General features: G+C 46.2%; 2 protein-coding genes across 8 annotated transcripts; one reads left to right on the top strand and one right to left on the bottom strand.

Moving 5' to 3' along the window:
• Positions 1–222: 222 nt before the first annotated feature.
• CIDEC (cell death inducing DFFA like effector c) lies at positions 223–12,555 on the bottom strand. 4 transcript variants are annotated; one of them, XM_019944573.3, is made up of 7 exons: positions 11,353–12,555; positions 10,549–10,590; positions 8,256–8,333; positions 6,962–7,115; positions 3,919–4,077; positions 3,647–3,834; positions 223–870 (listed from the first exon to the last, which is right to left on the bottom strand). In XM_019944573.3, the coding sequence occupies exons 3-7, from the start codon at positions 8,306–8,308 to the stop codon at positions 708–710; spliced, it is 717 nt and encodes a 238-aa protein (XP_019800132.1). In that variant the 5' UTR covers positions 8,309–8,333; positions 10,549–10,590; positions 11,353–12,555; the 3' UTR covers positions 223–707. The 4 variants fall into 4 exon arrangements, with proteins under 4 accessions (XP_019800132.1, XP_073643766.1, XP_073643767.1 ...); XM_073787665.1 differs by lacking the exons at positions 10,549–10,590; positions 11,353–12,555 and adding an exon at positions 9,636–9,987; XM_073787666.1 differs by lacking the exons at positions 10,549–10,590; positions 11,353–12,555 and adding an exon at positions 8,586–9,410.
• Positions 4,066–17,239, top strand: JAGN1 (jagunal homolog 1). 4 transcript variants are annotated; one of them, XM_073787668.1, is made up of 2 exons: positions 4,066–4,089; positions 16,288–17,239. In XM_073787668.1, the coding sequence occupies exon 2, from the start codon at positions 16,361–16,363 to the stop codon at positions 16,748–16,750; it is 390 nt and encodes a 129-aa protein (XP_073643769.1). In that variant the 5' UTR covers positions 4,066–4,089; positions 16,288–16,360; the 3' UTR covers positions 16,751–17,239. The 4 variants fall into 4 exon arrangements, with proteins under 4 accessions (XP_073643769.1, XP_004311994.1, XP_073643770.1 ...); XM_004311946.3 differs by lacking the exon at positions 4,066–4,089 and adding an exon at positions 14,319–14,526; XM_073787669.1 differs by lacking the exon at positions 4,066–4,089 and adding an exon at positions 14,403–14,526 and having other exon boundaries at positions 16,163–17,239.
• The last annotated feature ends 1,412 nt before the right edge of the window (positions 17,240–18,651 follow it).

Here is an 18,651-nt window from a genome sequence, read left to right on the forward strand (position 1 = left end):
GCTTTGGCAATTCTGGGTCTTTTGTGTTCCCAAAGTCCTTCTGGTAGGCAAACTTATTTTGGAAATTGTCATTTATCATATTCATTACATGATCTGCTCAAGCCTCAGATTAAGCAGACATTAGTTTCAGAATTAATTGTAATTTTTTTTGTTGTTTGTTTTTTTGGTAGAAAAAGTGCTGTTTCCTATAACCCCACATTATGGAGAATGGTTTGACAACAGAGTTCTCTCTTCCCTTAGACCTTACCAACTTTCCAGATAGAACCCCACCCTCACCTCGCAAAGAACAGAAGCAAAGAAAATGTATCAGCATAAATAATTTATTGCGAACTCTCTAGTATCATACACGAGTGGGTTGACAATTCACTCAGAAGCATTTGGGACAGGAGACCAGGAGGTAGGCAGTGTAATGAAAGTGTAGCACGTGAAGACAGGTTGCTGAGGGGCAGCCTTCCTGCCATAGCCTGCTGGTGACCAGTCTTGGCCCGCGAAGCTACCTGGGGCAGGAAGGAGCCGGGCCAGGCCAAGAGCCCTCAGTTCTCCTTTGGCCAGCCCAGCCCAGGTTTCCGGCCCTTCCCCCTGCTTCATCATTCACCTTCCTGTGGGGCTGAGGGAGGTGTTGGGAAGGTAAGAAGCTCTCTAGCTGCCAGGCTTGTGGGTGCTACCAGCTGAGCATGGGGTCCCCGGTCTAGTCCTTGGCTGGGCTTTCATTGCAGTATCTTCAGAAAGGTCGGGATGAGGGATGGGGCTTTGCTCTTGGAGGGCTGCCCTCCCTCTGTGGCATCCAGGAGCTGCTGCAGGTAACAGGAGGTGCTGAGCAGCACGTGGCCTGTGGCCTGCGTGCTGAAGAGGGCCCAGCGGAGAGCTTCTCTGGGTGGGATGAGAAGGCACTAGGGTCAAAACACAAAGAAAGCCCCTTCCTCCTCCCCCTAAATGCCTGCTCCCCCACGCTGCGTTCATAACTTCATAAACTGTAGAGTGACGTGCAAACAGAACAGATGCTGCTCTCCCTCAGCAAATGGGACAGGGTCTACAGTGTTACCTGCAATTGTACCTTAACTGAGACGTCCACAACCTCCCTCTTCTCGTGCAAAATTCAAGCTCATTTAACAAGGCCTTTTGTTTTTCTAATGCTACTTTGGGCCAGCCAGACTGATCTCTGTCACATGACTCTGCCCTTCACAACCTCTGTTCTAAACAGAAGTGTTTCCGAGTCATTTGTAGTCTAGCTAATTTTCAGAGTGCTGGACGTGAAGATCTCCATGTCTGGTGTTGCAGTGTACTGAGGACAGAACTCCAGTCAGACAGGCCTGAGTTCTAATTCAGTTTCATTAGCTGTGGCAACCTTGGCAAACTTCTATAGCTCTGAGCTTCGGCACCCTCATCTGTAAAGTGAGATCATACCATTTTGATCCCACACAGGGTTAGGAGGATGAAATAACATAAATCACTTAACACAGGACCTGATATGTAGAAGAGAAGGGGAAACGTAGGGTCAAGACTAGCTGGTTGAATGCTTGACTACTTTAACCAAATTCTTATCCAGATCTGTTTGAAAGAGATAGGTGAGGGTCACTAGGGGTGTCTAGTCCTAGGAGGGATCAGGGAGAAGAAAACAAAAGGAAAATAAATTCTTTCTGGCTGATATTAAAACTTGTCTTCTATTAACCTTCATTCAGTAAATGAACTTATGTTATGGCTGAGGTGGAGGAGGACAGGAAGACAATTAGAATCATAAACATCTGTATATGAAAATACTTAAAAAATTTAAAGGTGAAACCTGAGAAGTATACCCATTTCTCAAATTAGAGAACTGAGGCTTCAAACCAGCTGTCTGGACATGAATAGGAATGAAATTCTGACACATGCTGCAATATGGATGAACTTTGAAAACATTATGCTAAGTAAAATAAACCAGACACAAAAAGGCAAGTATTGTATGATTACGCTTACATGAGTTGCCTAGAATAGGAAAATTAATGGAGACAGGAAGTAGGACAGAGGTTAGCAGGGCTGGGGGAAGGGGGTGTGGAGAGTTAGTGTTTAATGGGTACAGAGTTACAGTTTGGGATGATGAAAAAGTTCTGGAAATAGATTTACAAGTAACTGTTGCACAACACTGTGAATGTACTTAACGTCACTGAATTTTATACTTAAAAAAAAAGTGGTTAAAATGGTAAATTTTATGGTATGTGTATTTTACCACCATTAAAGAAAAAACACTTGCTGACGCCACTAAGTCATTCCACTGATTCCAGCTTGCTGTTGTTTTTTGTTTTTCTTTTGGGACCAATAGGCCTACTATGTTTAGGTCTGAGGGTCCCATTTCCCCTAGACGGACTGAGTTTAAAGGCTGAAACTTCTTGCTCTAGATTTTGCAATCTGCAAACTGCTGGCAGCAAGCCCAGATCAAGATGGGTATATGATCTGGTATAAGAGGAAAAGGGAACTTCTTGCCATAGAACGAGGCTCAAGCCTGCCGCTGAGTGTTATCTGTGGCAGGCAGAACCACGCGGCCTCAGGTCCCTCATCTGCAGACTGGGAATGCAGAGAATAAACTCGGAAAGCCAAGAAGGTCTGGTGTGCTCTAGCTACGTACGTTCTGGCAGAACTCTGGAAGGAGTAGAATTTCTCAGAAACCGCTGAGAATGAGCATCATATGTATCTTCATTCCTTGTACAATTATTTGAATTATTGCTACGTACCAGCATTCACCAAGGTATTGGAGGCAACAGCAATTCTTGCCCTCATGGAGCTTGTTCTGACATCTTATTTATCTCTGTGTCTCTAGCTCATAGCGTTGGGCCAGGACACAGAGAGTGCTCAGTAAACACTAAATGAAGCAACTGGGGAGGAGTAGCGTCTGTCAGAAGTAACTGGCAAGAGGCCAGCTCTGTGGTTTTCGACTACTTGGATGTCTCTGCCTCAGTGGCTACATCTGCCTAATGAGGTAAGAGTTCTCTAGAGCACCACTGGAATAGCTGAATTTGGAAACCACTACCATAACAGTACTTGTCTTATGATTAAACATATTCCCATGCTTCCTGTGATAGTTGATTGGACTTTCAAAAGTAAAGTAAAAAGTTTCTTTGAAAGTTCATTAGATGATACAAATGACTATTGTCCACAGACATACAAATTAATTCCGTTCTATGGAAGGACAGTTATTTCATCCCTCCCACCCCCATGGAAAAATCCAATTTTGTATTTATAAATAGCTCAGCATTCTTGTTGGATCTATATATGGGTGGGATTTATGAACTGATTGTAACTTCTTGCTGGTTCTCTTACTAGTTGAGTTCAATAAAATCTTGGACACATGTTCATTTTTCAAAAGATTAGAAGACTACTTAGGAAAACTTACTACTTTAGGTGAAAAATAATTAGTTGTTATAGTGGAAGGTAATTAGAAAAGCTAAATGTATCCAGGTTCCACCAGCAGGAGTATATGTATCCCTTTGGCATATACTACAATAAACTAAAACATGAATTCAGCCATAAAGTCCTAGACAAATGCTAATTGTCATACTTTGTCAGCATCAACACCAGGCCCAGGCTCCGAGAAGCCTGAGGTGCATGGGAGAAGATAGCGCCTCTCCCATTGCAGTGTACCCAGCCTGTCCCCAGCTAACCCCAATTCACTCACTTCATGACGCGCCTGGCGCCGTAGCAGCGCAGATCATAGGAAAGGGAGTATGTGCCATAGAGAGTCGCCTTCACGTTCAGGCAACCAATGAAGTCCTGTGGGTTCACCTTGTACAGGTCGAAGGTTACTTGGGCCACATCAATCTTCTTGGCAGGCTTACGGGAGAGGGAGAGTTGGTACCTAGTGCCCTGCATCAAGACAAGCATGTGGTTGGCACCCCTCAAGGATTTCTTCTAAGCTCCCAGTACTCTCCCTGACAGGTGGGACGTCACCTGCTCTGATGGGGGCTGCCATTTCTGCCCCTTATGGAGGACCATGAGCACGGTGTCATCTGTCAGGGATTGGAAATACTCTTCTGTCTCTACAATTGTGCCATCTTCCTCCAGCACCAGGAAGAAAGGCTTGTCTGCCAGCATCAGGGTATCCTGGACCTGGAGAATAAGGTGAGTGATGCTTCTGCCATCACATGTAGCCACAGAGCTGGTATGGGGAAGACCCACATCACACACCTCAGCTGGCACACCTCAGACACACACGAGTGGGCCGGGACTTACGGGATGGGACTGGAACCCAGGGCCCTTGCTGTGGGATCACCATCCAAAGAACCTATATTATGGTATCCCTTGGTACCTGACTTCATGGTTAATATTCTAGAATAGTGCTGTCCAATAAAAATATAATGGGAGGGACTTCCCTGGTGGTCCAGTGGTAAAGAATCTGTCTTGCAATGCAGGGGAAGCAGGTTCGATCCCTGGTCAGGGAACTAAGATCCCACATGCCGCGGGGCAACTAAGCCGGCATGCCACAACTACTGAGCTTGTGCACCTCAACTAGAGCCCGCGTGCTGCATACTGTAGAGCCCACACACCCTGGAGCCCGCGCGCCACAACTAGATAAGAGAAAACCCGCATGCCACAACTAGAGAGAAGCCCACGCGCCATGACGAAAGATCCCTTATGCCTCAACGAAGATCCCATGGGCCACAACTAAGACCCGACACAGCCAAAATAAATAAATAAATAAAAATAAAAAATAAATAAATCTTAAAAAATTATAACAGGAGTCACACATGTAACTTTTAATTGTGATATAATTTGCATGCCATAAAATTCACTCTTTTAAAGTCTACAATCCAGTGGTTTTTAGCATATTCACAAAGTTGTGCAACTACCACCACCGTATAATTTCAAAACATTTTCAACCCCATTTTTACCCCAAAGAGAAACCTAGCCCCATTAGCTGTCACTCCTCATTTCCTAGCCCTTGGCAACCTCTCCTCTTCTGTCCATCTCTGTGGATCTGTCTATGCTGGACATTTCATATAAGTGGAATCATACAATGTGTGGTCTTTTTAGACTGGCTTCTTTCACGAACATGTTTTCAAGGTTCTTCTATGTTGCAGCATGATTCTTTACTTTTTTATGGCTGAATAATATTCTACTAAATAGATATACCACATTTTTAATCCATTCTTCAATTGATGGACATGTGGGTTGTTTCTATTTTTTGAGTATTATGAATAATGCTGCTATGCACATTCATGTACAAATTTTTGTGTGACATGTCTTTTCAATTTTCCTGGCTATATACCTAGGATTGGAATTGCTGAGTCATATAATAACACTATGTTTACTCTTCTTAAGGAAATACCAAACTGTTTTCTGAAGCTGTTGCATGATTTTACATTCCCAACAGCAATTTCTCCACATCCTCACCAACACTTGTTTTAGTCTGTCTTTTATTTTAGCCATTCTAGCGGTATGAAGTGTTTTTGATTTGCATTTCCCTAATGACTAAGGGTGGTGAGCATCTTTTCATGTGTTATCAGCCATTTGTACATCTTCTTTGGAGAAATATCTACTCAGATTCTTTGCCCATTTTCAAAAGGATCATCTTTTTACTGAGTTTTAAGAGTTCTTTATATATTCTTGATACTAGACCCTTATCAGATATGTGATTTGCAAATATTTTCTCCCATTCTGTGGGTTATCTTTTCTTTTTTTTTGATCGTGTCCTTTGATGCACAAAAGTTTTTAATGTTGATAAAGTCCAACTTTTTTCCCTTTGGTTACTTGTGCTTTGGTGCCATATCTAAGAAACCAAGGTTATGAACACTTATACCTATGTTTTCTTCTAAGGGTTTTATAGTTTTAGCTCTACCTTTAGGTCTTTGATCTATTTTGAATTAATTTTATATGTAATATGAGGGAGGGATCCAACTTCATTCTTTTGCATTTAGATAGCCCATTGTCTCAGGAATATTTGTTGAAAAGACTATTCTTTCTCCATTGAATAGTCTTGGCATCCTGTTAAAAATCAACTGAGCACAGATACGTGGATTTATTTTTGGACTCTCAGTTCTATTCAGTTGATTTGTATGTATTATGGGCTGAATGGTATCCCCCCCAAATTCATATGTTGAAGTCCTAATCCCAGTACCTCAGAGTGTGACTATATTTGGAGATAGAGTCTTTAAAAAAGTAATTACATTAAAATTAGGGCATTAGAGTGGGCCATAATCCACTATGACTTGTAAGAAGGAAAGGTGTCTTTATAAGAAGGAAGGATTAGGACAAGTTACTCCCAATCAAGTGTAGGGGGAGCATGGAAATGGGGAAGGGTGTCATTCTTGCCCAATGTTACTACCACCCACAAGAGCTGCGTGTCCTTGGTTTCCTCTCTGAAAGCTTACCTGATCAATAGTTTTTACTTTTTTTTTTTTTGACCGTGCCGAGGGACATGCGGGACCTTAGTTCCCTAACCAGGGATTGAACCTGTGCCTCCTGCATTGGAGCAGGAAGTCTTAACCACTGGACCACCAGGGAAGTCCCATCTAATCAATAGTTTGAAAAAGTCTTCCACAGCTGTTAACAAAGCTTTGCATGGAAGGCCAATGTAGGTGACAGATTGAAGGAGAATTGCCCTGCATGAAGGTAAGGGAAGGAGATAGGGAAGGGAATCTCTAAAATCTTACTCAATACTCCAACGTCTGGGCAATTCTACAAGTTTAAGTACTACTGGAAAAGGGAACCTAAGGGTCCCTCCAGTAAGAAAAATAGACTCCAAAAATACCACTGACCTATTGTTAGTATCAGATGGTAATGTACTGCCCTCCCCCTGTCAACAGACAGACAGGATTCCAGGTGGGCACTACAAGCCCACTGGAGCTGCCATTAGAAAGGAAATCTTTTCACCATCTAAGCCATGAACTCCATCCCTGCTGAACTCCTAGCTCATGATGCAGAGGCAGCTGTTGGGGCCAGCTCTCTGCCAAAGTCCCCGTGGTGGGCTGTGCAGAGGCAGGCCCATTCCTACCTTGAGGCAGAGGTCCTCAAGGCTGTGTGTCATGATGCCCTTCCGCACACTCCGGTCAGCATTGCTTACTCTGCAGGGCCGGGCCCTGGGGGCCTCCGGGCTGGACTGTGACAGCAGCTTCTGGGTCACCATCGAGGTGCTGACTGCCACGTACCTGGAGGCCATATGGAGCATCAGAATGAGCTGTCTGATGCCTCCCAGCCCTCAACACACAGCAGGGTAACTTACCTCCCAGTCCTCTAGGCTGAGCTCATCATATTTCTCCTCCCCTACCACCCACCAAACCTGTTCTAGAGAGTCTTCCTCAAAAGCCTGCTGGATTGGTGCATCTTTTTTAAAAAAAAAAAAAAATTATTTATTTATTTTGGCTGAGCCAGGTCTTAGTTGCAGCACGCGGGATCTTCGTAGTGGCATGCGGGATCTTTAGTTGCAGCATGTGGACTTCTTAGTTTTGGCATGTATGTGGCATCTAGTTCCCCGACCAGGTATCGAACCCGTGCCCCCTGCATTGGGAGTGCGGAGTGTTACTCACTGGGCCACCAGGGGAGTCCCTGGATCAGTGCATCTTAAACTTTAGTGGACACGTCACTCCCCTGGTGATCTTGTTAAAATGCAGGTTCTGATTCAGTAGGTCTGGGTGGGTTCTGAGATTTTATGTATGTAATGAGTTCCCAAGTGATATTGACACTGCTGGGTTTCAGACCATGACAAGTAGCCAGTCATAGAAGACTACCCCACATTTGCCCAATTACCACTTTCCTCTCTTAGCCTCATTCTTCTCACCTGTAATGTGAGATGAAGTGGCAAAGCTGAGGTCAATATAAGACAGTTTTGAACTCAGATACACGATGTAGAACAAAAGGTGTGCAGTGAACCTAGATTTTGGAGTCAGGCAGACCCAAGTTCAAATCCTGACTCCACTACCCATTTGCTAGGTGACTGAGAGAGCCCACCCTGTGCCTTGGTTTCCCCATCTGTTAATTTGGCATAATAATCCCCACTTCCCAAAGTTGTGGTGAGGTTTAAATGAGATCAGTAATGAAAGCATCAAGCAGTATCTACCTCTTTCTACTCAATGTGTGATATGGGGGACTGTGGGGGGAGAGACAGCAGCATTAATATCTCCTGGGGGCTTGTGGGAGGGGCAAATCTTGGGTCCCACTCCAGACCTCCTGAATCAGCACCTGCATTTGAATAAGACACCCAGGTGACTTATGTGCCCATCGAAGTTCAAGAAGGTCTGCCCTACAGCTCACAGTAGCTCCCCTTCCCTTCCATGCTTGGCTCTCCTCACCTGGAGAGGGACCTGGGGTAGAGAAAGCTGAGGGACTTCATGGCGTATTCCATCCTCGTCAGCTGGACAGTGTTGGGCCTGGGAAGGAAGCAGAGACAGCTCCTGAGGTGGGGATGGGAGGGTTCCCTCTCTCTTGTCTTTTGACACAGAGCAACCCCACCTCCATCCAGCAAGCCTCTCCTCTGGTCTCCCCTAGCAACTCACACACACACCTCCCCCAGCCCTTCCCCATCCCACCCATGTACGCCACCGTGAGCAAGCTGGAGACCCCCTTAGTGCCCAGGCTCAGCCCCCCTCAGCAGCCGCTCCTCCCTCCCCGGCACCACTCACTCCGTGTTTCTCTGACCCTGGCTCTGGTCACACTGATCAGGGTTCACAAGTCGGGACTGAAGAGGCCCTGCCTGGTTAGTTCCTGTCCCTGGGGGCAGAGTCCACTTTACGCTGGCAGGAGGCGAGGCACAGCACCTTGCACTGCTGGGGACCTTCCCTCACCTGTTGTTCAGAGACCTCCCAGGCCAGGCAACCCAGTCTAAGCCTGCTCTCTCCAGTGGGTCCTTGAGCAATCCGAACCCCTCCTGAGGGTTCCTGCTGGCCAGAGACTTTCTACCACGATGGAACCGTTCTACATCCGTTCTCTCCAATACTGGAGCTGCTAGCCCCACATGGCGACTGAGCCCTTGAAGTGTGGCCGTACAACTGAGGAGCTGGATTTTTATTTTTATTGAATGTTAACTAACTTAAATGTACACAGCCACTGTGGCTTAAGGCTGCTGGCCGCCATTCTGGGCACTAGCCGACGGCCCTGGGCTGACCTGCCAGCCCTTCTCTCCTGAGCCTGCTCGATCTAGCTCCTGCAGGCTCCAAGCCCTCCTGCAGGCAGTTCCTCCACCTGTAATGCCTCCCTTGGCCCAGGGCTAAACGTTTGCAGCCCTGAAGCCTGAGTTTCCCTGTTTTCCACATCTCGGAAAGCCTCCTTAGACAGCTCACAGAATTTCCCCTTCATCCTTGCCCTTCCTTCTTCCTAGCCAAGTGGGCCTCAGTGTCTGCTTCTGCCATAGCAGCCCCACTCCTTGGGTGCCTCGCCCTGAGATGTTCTCCCTTTCCCAGCCCCCCTGCAGACAGGGCCTGCCTCAGAGCCAGGGGCTCAAGGAGTGCATGGAACGCAGCCCCCTCCCCAGTCTTTCCTTCTGACAATGCAGGGGACGCCCCAGGCCAGCCTGTCTGAGAAAGCCCTCTCCCCCACTTAGCACTACCCACATCAGCTTGCTTCAGCCTCCCTCCTCACTCCCAATCACAAAACTCCACCCAGCCCCACCTCACCGGTTCTCTAGGAGCCAGAACCAAACCAAAACAAAAAACCCAGAGTAAGAAACTCCTTACCTCCCACTTCCCAGCCTCCTAACCTTCCAATACTGCCCTTCTCAGCCCAGCCCTCCCTCCATTTTATTTCCAGCTCCCAGGGCAGCCCCTCCCCTGGCCTCCAGCCCCAGCTGGAAAAGAGCACAGGCACTGAGTGTGCAGCTCTCACCCTTGGGATGTCAAGCCAGCCTCACTTCCAGAAAAAGCCAGAAAGGAGGGGTGGAGGCATGTTTCGAAAGATTTGGGGCAGGGTATGGCCCAGGACATGGTATTGGGCACACAGGGCACAGGAAACAGGCAGGTGTGCATGGTGGTCTCAGCTCTACCCATGTTAGCTGTTGGAGTGTAGACAAGTTCCCTTAACCTCCTGAGCCCCAGTTTCGCTCACCTCTTCAACAGAGATAATGATTCCTGTCTTAATGATCCTGACCGGGGTAAGGATTTGTAATAATAAAAGTAAAGGGCTTTGCAACAGAGATACTTAATAGATAGAAACAAATATTGGTGTTATTGATAATATAATTATTTAATAATAGCAGATAATTTAATAATAATAATAAAGACTAGCTGAAATGTGTAGTGGTTAAGAGTGTAAGATCTATGACCCAGAAGTTCTACACATACGTAATATTTGGAGTTATATATATATCTCCAAGGGAAATGAAAATCTATGTCCACACAAAAACTCATACACGAGAAAGTTCATAGTGTTATTCATAACAGGCAAAATGTAGAAACAACCCAAATGTTCGTCAATTGATGAATGGATAAAAAAGAGTGGTATATCCATAAATGGAATATTATTTGTCAATCGAAAGGATATATGCTACTACAGTACATGGACAAACGTTGAAGACATTATGCAAAGTGAAATCACAAGGGACTTATTATGCAAACATTATGCAAAGCCAGTTACAAGAGATCACATACATACTTGTATCATTCCACTTGTATGAAATGTCCGGAATAGACAAAACTATAAAGACAAAAAATTAATTAGTGGTTGTTTAGAGGGGCTGGGGAGTGGAAGGGGAATGGGAACTGCTAGTGGGCATGGGGTTTCTTTCAGGGGAGCCCAAAAAAAGTTCTAATCTAGTAATCTGAACACAATCTACTTTGATGATTGTGCTAAATCTATTTGGAGGTTGTACAACCCTGCAAATATACTCAAACCATCAGATTGTACACCTAAGTGTGTATGGTATATGGATTATATCTCCATAAAGCTGTTTTTAAAAAAAGAGTTCAACCTCACTGTTCTTTTAGAGTTGGGTTTTTCACACTAGTGCATCAGAATCACATGGAAGACTTGTTAAAGATTAGATTGCTGGGCTCCACCACAGAGTTTCTGACTCAGTATGTCTGGGGTGGGGCCTAAGAAAGTGTATTTCTAAGAGTTTCCGAGGTGATGCTGACACTGTGGCTACTTAGGGACCCTATTTTGAAAAACAGCAGTCTAGCACTAGCTGTGTGATGTAACTCATCTAAGCTTCAGTTGGATCTAACAAATGGGGATTAAAAATGGTACCTACCCCACTGGGTTGTCATGAAGATGAAATGAGATAATCGTGAAAAGTACTTGATATAAAGTTTAGTGCACCCTTCAGGCTCAATAAATAGCTATAATCATCATCATCATGATCATCATCATCCTATTACTTATATCTAAATCCTTCCCTATAAAAACTTTCAGGCAACCATCATTCACTCACTCAACAAATACTTATTAGGTACTTACCTTGTGCCAGCCCTCCTAGGGTCTGAGAATACAGCAGGAAACAACACAGCCTTGTCCCACACTTCAAGGAGCTGACATTCCTGGAGGAAGGGGGAACTCAGACCATGAACAAATATGCAAATAAGATAATTTCAGACAATGCTGTTCTGGGAAGAAAACAACACAAGGTGATATGATAACAAATGGCTGGAGAGCTAGATTGGCCTGTAGGCTTAAGAAAGGCCTCAGGACTTCCCTGGTGGCACAGTGGTTAAGAATCTGCCTGCCAGCAAAGAGGACACGGGTTCAAGCCCTGGTCCGGGAAGATCCCACATGCCGCGGAGCAGCTAAGCCCGCGAGCCACAGCTACTGAAGCCTGCACACCTCGAGCCCATGCTCCGCAACAAGAAAAGCCAGCGCAGTGAGAAGCCTGCGCACCGCAACGAAGACTAGCCCCCGCTCACCGCAACTAGAGAAAGCCCACACGCAGCAACAAAGGCCCAATGCAGCCAAAAATAAATAAATAAATAAATAAACTTAAAAAAAGAAAGAAAAGCCTCAGAGGTGAGCTTTCAGCTAAATCCTGACTGGTGAGAAGTCAGTCTTTTCAAGACCTGGAGTGTCTTGGTCTGTTTGGGCTGCTATACAGAATACCATAAACTGGTGGCTAATAAGAAACTTATTTCTCATAGTTCTGGAGGCTGACAAGTCCAAGATCAAGGTGCTGGTAGTTCTGGTCTCTGGTGAAGACCTTCTTCCTGGTTCACAGAGAGCTGCCCTCTCTCTGTGTCCTCACTTGGTAGAAGGAGCAAGGGAGTCTCTTTGATAAGTATACTAATCCCACCACCCCCAAATTCCACCTCCAAATACCATCACATTGGGGATTAGGTTTCAACATACAAATGGAGGCAAGGGTGGGGGACACAAACATGCAGTCTATAGTGTTCCACCCGGGACTGGAATCGTCTTTTGAAGTCCTGGAGGGGGGCTGGGGGCATTCAAGGCAAAGGAAACATCAGTGCAAAGGATTTGAGAAGAGAATGAGCAGGGTGAGGAAACAGGAACACAAATCACTAAACTTCAAGACAGACCAAGAGCCAGAAGAGAAGTACCAATACTTCAGGGAGGAAATTATGGGGAAAGGGTTGGGGCCCCTCCCTTGGACATTCATGCCTCAAATATTTATTGAACATCCAACATGTGCCTAGTGTCTCATGATAAGCCAATGGATGACTCAGAAGCAGTCTGACTCAGAAGCCCTGATGAACATCATGGAAATCACACACAGAAAAGAAAAAGATAAGCACAAGCTAAAGCCAGAGAGTGTCTGTGGGGGATGGAGGAATGCTTAGTGAACCTGAGGATTCTTCACAGTGCTTAAGAGAAGAGGATGGTTTTGGCTCATGCATAATTTATGTATTCAGCAAGCATTTCTTTTTTATTTATTTATTTATGGCTGCGTTGGGTCTTCGTTGCTGTGCACGTGCTTTCTCTAGTTGCGGTGAGCAGGGGCTACTCTTTGTTGCGGTGCACGGACTTCTCGTTGCGGTGGCTTCTCATGTTCCGGAGCACGGGCTCTAGGCACGCGGGCTTAGTAGTTGTGGCTCACGGGCTCTAGAGCGCAGGCTCTGTAGTTGTGGCGCATGGGCTTAGTCGCTCCACAGCATGTGGGGTCTTCCCGGACCAGGGATCGAACCCGTGTCACCTGCAGGCGGATTCTTAACCACTGCGCCACCAGAGAAGTCCTGATGACTCAGTTCTTATCCCTCTCTTTGAGGCGCTCACCTCTAGTCTGGGAGGCAGATGTCAGCGTGGTTCCCAAATGCTGAAATGCATAAAATCATTTGAGCATCTTGGAACAGAGAAGGACTCTAGTTATGAAGCAAAATTGAGAAGCCAAAAAAGAAAAGACTATATATTCAACCTTATGAAAAAACTATTCTGCATGTTAAAATTGTGACACCATGAGTAAAGTCAAAAGACATACAATAAATAGGAAAAATATATGGCAACTAAAATTATAGACAAGAGGTCATCTCTCTCTCTGTCTCTCTCTGCCATCTGTATATAAATTAACAAGGCCAACAATGCAGTAGAAAAATAGACAAAGGATATGAACACAGTTCAGGGAAATGAAATACAAATGACTCAAACATAAAAAGATACTTCAGTTTTTTCAGATAACAATTTTGAAATTCTTATTTTATGTATTTTTTTATTGTGGTAAAGTGTACATAACATAAAATGAACGATTTTTAAGTATACAGTTCAGTGGCATGAAGTATATTCATACAGTTGTGCAACCATCATCACCACGTTCCTTGGCAACCACTACTCTGCTTTCTGCCTCTGCCTAATTTCTTTTTCTTTCGTGGCCTTGACATTTCTTAAAAGTATAGTCCAGTTATTTTGTAGAATGTCCCTCAATTTGAGTTTATCTGTCACCTCTTCATGATTAGATTCAGGTTAAATATTTTGGGCAAGAATATCACCTCAGTGATGCTGTGTCCTCAATATTAGCAGGAGGCATAAGGAGTCAGTTTGTCTCACTCCTGGGCAAGTTAACTTGATTACTTAGTTAAGGGGGTGAGTGCCAGGTTTCTCCACTGTAAAGTTACCGTTTCTTCTTGCAAAGATTAATCTGTGGGGAGATACTTTGAGACTTTGAGTGTGAAAGATGCACGCTCTTGGGAAAGTCACAGATGCCTTCCAGGCATCAGTTTCTCCGTCTGTGAAGTGGGAACAGAGACGTCTTAAAATCGAATTAAAGAAAGTGTAAGTTCTCGAGAGGCTGGAGTATCAGCTCCCGACCTTGGCAAAAAGAAACACGCGCTGGGGTTTAATTTTCTGCGCGCTCCAAATGCTGGGGAGGGACGGACAGGGCGGGGCCTAGAAGAAAAGCGTGTGCGTATGTGTGCGCGTGCGCAGGGACGTGACTACAGAGTCGGTCCTCCGGAGACAGAGAGGCCGGAAGTTGTCCTCACAGAACCGCTCGGCTGTTGGGTGGGCGGAGCTGAGGCGGCGCGCTTAGGGTTGGCAGGCATGTTAGCGCTCTAGTAGCTGCAGCTGGTCGGCGTGAGGGGCTCCAGGGCTCTGGGCAGGGAAGATGGCGTCTCGGGCAGGCCCGCGAGCGGCCGGCACCGACGGCAGCGACTTTCAGCACCGGGAGCGCGTCGCCACGCACTACCAGATGAGGTATGAAGTGAGGCGAGGAGCTCGCAGGGCCTGGGACGCGACGCCGGCCCGGCCTCAGGGTCTTGCTCCCCAGCCCGCTCTCGCGCACCTGCCAAGTCCCCTCCTCCTGCGACGGCCCGGGGCCGGCCCCCAATCCCGGGAAGCCCCGTAGCTCCTGTGAGTTCCACCCATTGATCCCGCTGTGCTTTGAGGGGTCCGGCCCCGCTTGGGCTCCGGTGTCTCGGCGATGCTGGCCCCGCTCTCTGATCTCGGGAACCTGATTTCTAATCGAGCCTCAGTTTGCTTATCTGGCAAGGGAAAATTAATCTACCTTTTCGGTCTTGGTGATGAATTAGTGAGCCAATAATCGCATAAAGAGCGTAGCATAAGATGTAGCACATAAGTCTGTCCAGTACGCGGTAGCTGTTATATTTTGGGTCGTTTTGGGGATTTGGACCTTGAAGTCCAGACTTACTCTGCCTCAAATGAGTTTTATGAAACCCCCCCACGTAAGGGATATTTCTACATTCGTTTATTCGTTCAACAAATATTTATTGAGCTTCTACCCATCAGGCATTGTGCTAGGCCCTGAGGATAGAATAGCGAAAGCAGCCCTGGTCTTTGTATTCATGTTATACCTTCAATAAAAAAGTCTATTGACAAACAAACAAAATTGGTCCCTGCCTTCCTGGAGCTTCAAGGCTACAAGTGACTGATTCCCCTCCCGCCCCACCTTTCTGCACTTTCTATAATGAATATTTTTAAAAATAAAAATTTTTTAGAGATTTTCTTTACTTAAATCCATTGAAATTTCCCTGAATCTTTTCCACGTCTTTTTCTCCACAGTTTTAAAGAATGACAAGCTCTTTGAAACCTCACTTTATTCTTATCCTTAGACCCTTGTCTAAAGGGCACCTCACAACTCAAGCCAGTGTTTTCATGCCTGTCTAGAGCAGAAACTCTGCTCTATGAAGGCGTGAAGGGATATATTTAGGACCTGAGAGAATTCAAAGAATAAGAGAAAATATCCTTACTTTAGATGAAAAATGTACTCTAGCTGGAGAAGTACGGGCAGCCTGAGTTGGTTTCCTTGCTGCCAATACCTCCTTCCATAGGCTATCCTCCTATGCCACAGTCAGAGTTCTCTTTCATTTTTTTTTTTGGCCACGCAATGGGGCTTGCAGGACCTTAGTTGCCCGACTGGGGATTGAACCTGTGGCCTTGGCAGTGAAAAGCCAGATTTCTAACCACTGGACCGCCAGGGAATTCCCCAGAGTTCTCTTTGTAAACACAGCCCTGAGTTACTCTTCTGTCTTTAAAGTGACTCAGTGACAGTCTTTGCAACTTCATATCCTGCTACTCCCCTCTCCACCACATTGTAGTCCTTCCACACCCAACCATTTGCTCTCCTGGAACACAAATGCTTATGCCTTTTTGCCTGCATGCTGTTACCTCTGCTTGGAATGTCCATCTCCACCCACGTCTCAGAGCCTAGCTCAGATAACACCCTTGTCCAGGCAGCCTTCTCAGTCAACTCATCTCAATCAGAATTCATTACTCCTTCCTGTGATTCCATATATTTTGCAACATAGATTTACTAGAGTTTTTCCAGTTCGTTTTCTAATTGCTTTTTTCTTCCTGTGTACCTTGTTCCCAGCCTCCAGGCAGGAACTATACCTTATTCACGTCTGTTTCCCAGTGTCCAGTATAGCTGCCTGACATAGAGTTGGTGGTCAGAAAATTTTGAATGAAAGGTACTTCTCCCTCTGCTCTGCCCCACAGTGTGACCCTCAAGTATGAAATCAAGAAGCTGATCTACGTGCATCTGGTCATATGGCTGCTGCTGGTTGCCAAGATGAGCGTGGGGCACCTGAGGCTCTTGTCGCATGATCAGGTGGCCATGCCCTATCAGTGGGAGTACCCCTATTTGCTGAGCATTGTGCCCTCCCTCTTGGGCCTCCTCTCCTTCCCCCGCAACAACATTAGCTACCTGGTGCTCTCCATGATCAGCATGGGGCTCTTTTCCATCGCTCCCCTCATATATGGCAGCATGGAGATGTTCCCTGCTGCACAGCAGCTCTACCGCCATGGCAAGGCCTACCGCTTCCTCTTTGGTTTTTCTGCCGTCTCCGTCATGTATCTGGTGTTGGTGCTGGTGGTCCAAGTGCATGCCTGGCAGTTATACTACAGCAAGAAGCTCCTAGACTCTTGGTTCACCAGCACACAGGAGAAGAAGCGTAAATGAAGCCTGCTTGATGAACTACTGTGTGAGGTGAAGCCTGGGCCTCCCATCCAGTGGAGTGAGAGGGTAGAGGAGCTGTTCTAAAACCTCCTTCGGTGATTTTGGCAGCTGCGATGTTGACAACTAGTGCAAACTAGGTCCAAGTTCTGCAAAGCTCCTTCTGTTGCCATCAGCTGGTAGCAAAACTATGTTTAATTTACTCCTGGTTGGTGGAACTGGGTGATCAGCAGCTGTGAAACAAATTTCAGCTGGTTAAAGTTGAGATCCTTCTGAGTTTTTCATCCTTGCCTCTTTTTGGTCATTCTCTCTGCTTCCATCCATCACCCCTTAGCCACCGAGACTGGAGGAGATAGGGAATAAATCACATTCTGCTTCAATCTATGAGTCATGGGGCAGGAAACATTTGAGAGGCTGCTCCCCTTGCAGGCTGTGGTCTCTACTGTGAAGCGTTTTAATTAAAAAGAACCTCAATAAAGTTACAACTGCCTTGTCCCCCCTGTGCTTTGTGTTCGGCATCTGATAGAGTGTGAAAAGTGTGTTGTTTGAGTGGCCTTAGTCACTAGGAGGTACGTAGAGGCTCCCCGAGAAACCTGGCAGTGGCGGTGGGGAAGTGAACTGGACATAGGGAACTTAAGTCATAGTTGCAACCCTGCAGCTGATTGGCAGGAACTACTGTGGGCCATACATTTAACCTCCACCTCTCAAATGGTCCGTTCTCATTTATCCAGCTTGGGTTATGGGTTCGTCTTTTGGTTGGATATTCATGTTTATCATTCAGTGTTAACAGTGTTAGTTATGTGTCTAATACTGTTTTATGGTATCCAAAAGAATTTTAAAGTATCCTGCATATAAAAAATTTGCAATCTAGGTGAAACGTAATATCCATGTGAAACAACTAATGAACACAGTATGTCTGGTGTGGAGCAGAGAAGTTAAAAATAGAAGTGGGGGGCTTCCCTGGTGGCGCAGTGGTTGAGAGTCCGCCTGCCAATGCAGGGGACACGGGTTCGTGCCCATGTCCGGGAAGATCCCACATGCCGCGGAGTGGCTGGGACCGTGAGCCATGGCCGCTGAGCCTGTGCGTCCGGAGCCTGTGCTCCACTACGGGAGAGGCCACAACAGTGAGAGGCCCACATACCTCAAAAAAAAAAGGAAAGAGATCTGTGAACTAAAGGCCCTTTCACACATAAAAGTCTGACATGGTACATATTTATTGCATGAAAGATGTGTGTTGGGCTTCCCTGGTGGCGCAGTGGTTAAGAATCCGCCTGCCAATGCAGGGGACACGGATTGGAGCCCTGGTCCGAGAAGATCCCACATGCCACGGAGCAACTAAGTGCGTGCGCTACAACTACTGAAGCCTGCGAGCCTAGAGCCCATGCTCCACAACAAGAGAAGCCACCGCAATGAGAAGCCCGCACACCGCAACAAAGAGTAGCCCCCGCTTGCCGCAACTAGAGAAAAGCCCGCGTGCAGCAACGAAGACCCAACACAAACAAAAATAAATAAAAAATAAAAACATTAGGTGTGTACTCAGTCTCTATTAGGTACTGGCAGTACTTCTAGGTACCCAACCTTTAGATGTCCTGATTATCATTTCAAACTCAGTGTGTCCTAAACTTAACTCTTTGCCTTCTACCTCATATTCATTCCTCTTCCTGCATCCCTGTGTGCAAGTGAGTATACCAAGAATACAGCTCTGTATCATCAAGTCCCTACTATGTGCCATATTTTTTTCTTTTCTTTCTTTATTTTTGGCTGCGTTGGGTCTTTGTTGCTGTGCGCGGGCTTTCTCTAGTTGCAGCGAGCGGGGGCTGCTCTTTGTTGTGGTGCGCGGGCTTCTCGTTGCGGTGGCTTCTCTTGTTGCGGAGCACGGGCTGCAGGTGTGCCGGCTTCAGTAGTTG

This window comes from Tursiops truncatus, chromosome 10 (assembly GCF_011762595.2).
Source record: "Tursiops truncatus isolate mTurTru1 chromosome 10, mTurTru1.mat.Y, whole genome shotgun sequence".
Taxonomy (NCBI): Eukaryota; Metazoa; Chordata; class Mammalia; order Artiodactyla; family Delphinidae; genus Tursiops; species Tursiops truncatus.

Coding starts and splice junctions, on each gene's coding strand:
- CIDEC (XM_019944573.3), bottom strand. CDS start 8,308: ATGGAATACGCCATGAAGTCCCTCAGCTTTCTCTACCCCAGGTCCCTC. Junction 7,116..8,255: donor TACCCCAGGTCCCTCTCCAG/GTGAGGAGAGCC, acceptor TATGGCCTCCAG/GTACGTGGCAGTCAGCACCT. Junction 871..3,646: donor GGCGCCAGGCGCGTCATGAA/GTGAGTGAATTG, acceptor CATCCCACCCAG/AGAAGCTCTCCGCTGGGCCC.
- JAGN1 (XM_004311946.3), top strand. CDS start 14,438: ATGGCGTCTCGGGCAGGCCCGCGAGCGGCCGGCACCGACGGCAGCGAC. Junction 14,527..16,287: donor GCCACGCACTACCAGATGAG/GTATGAAGTGAG, acceptor TCTGCCCCACAG/TGTGACCCTCAAGTATGAAA.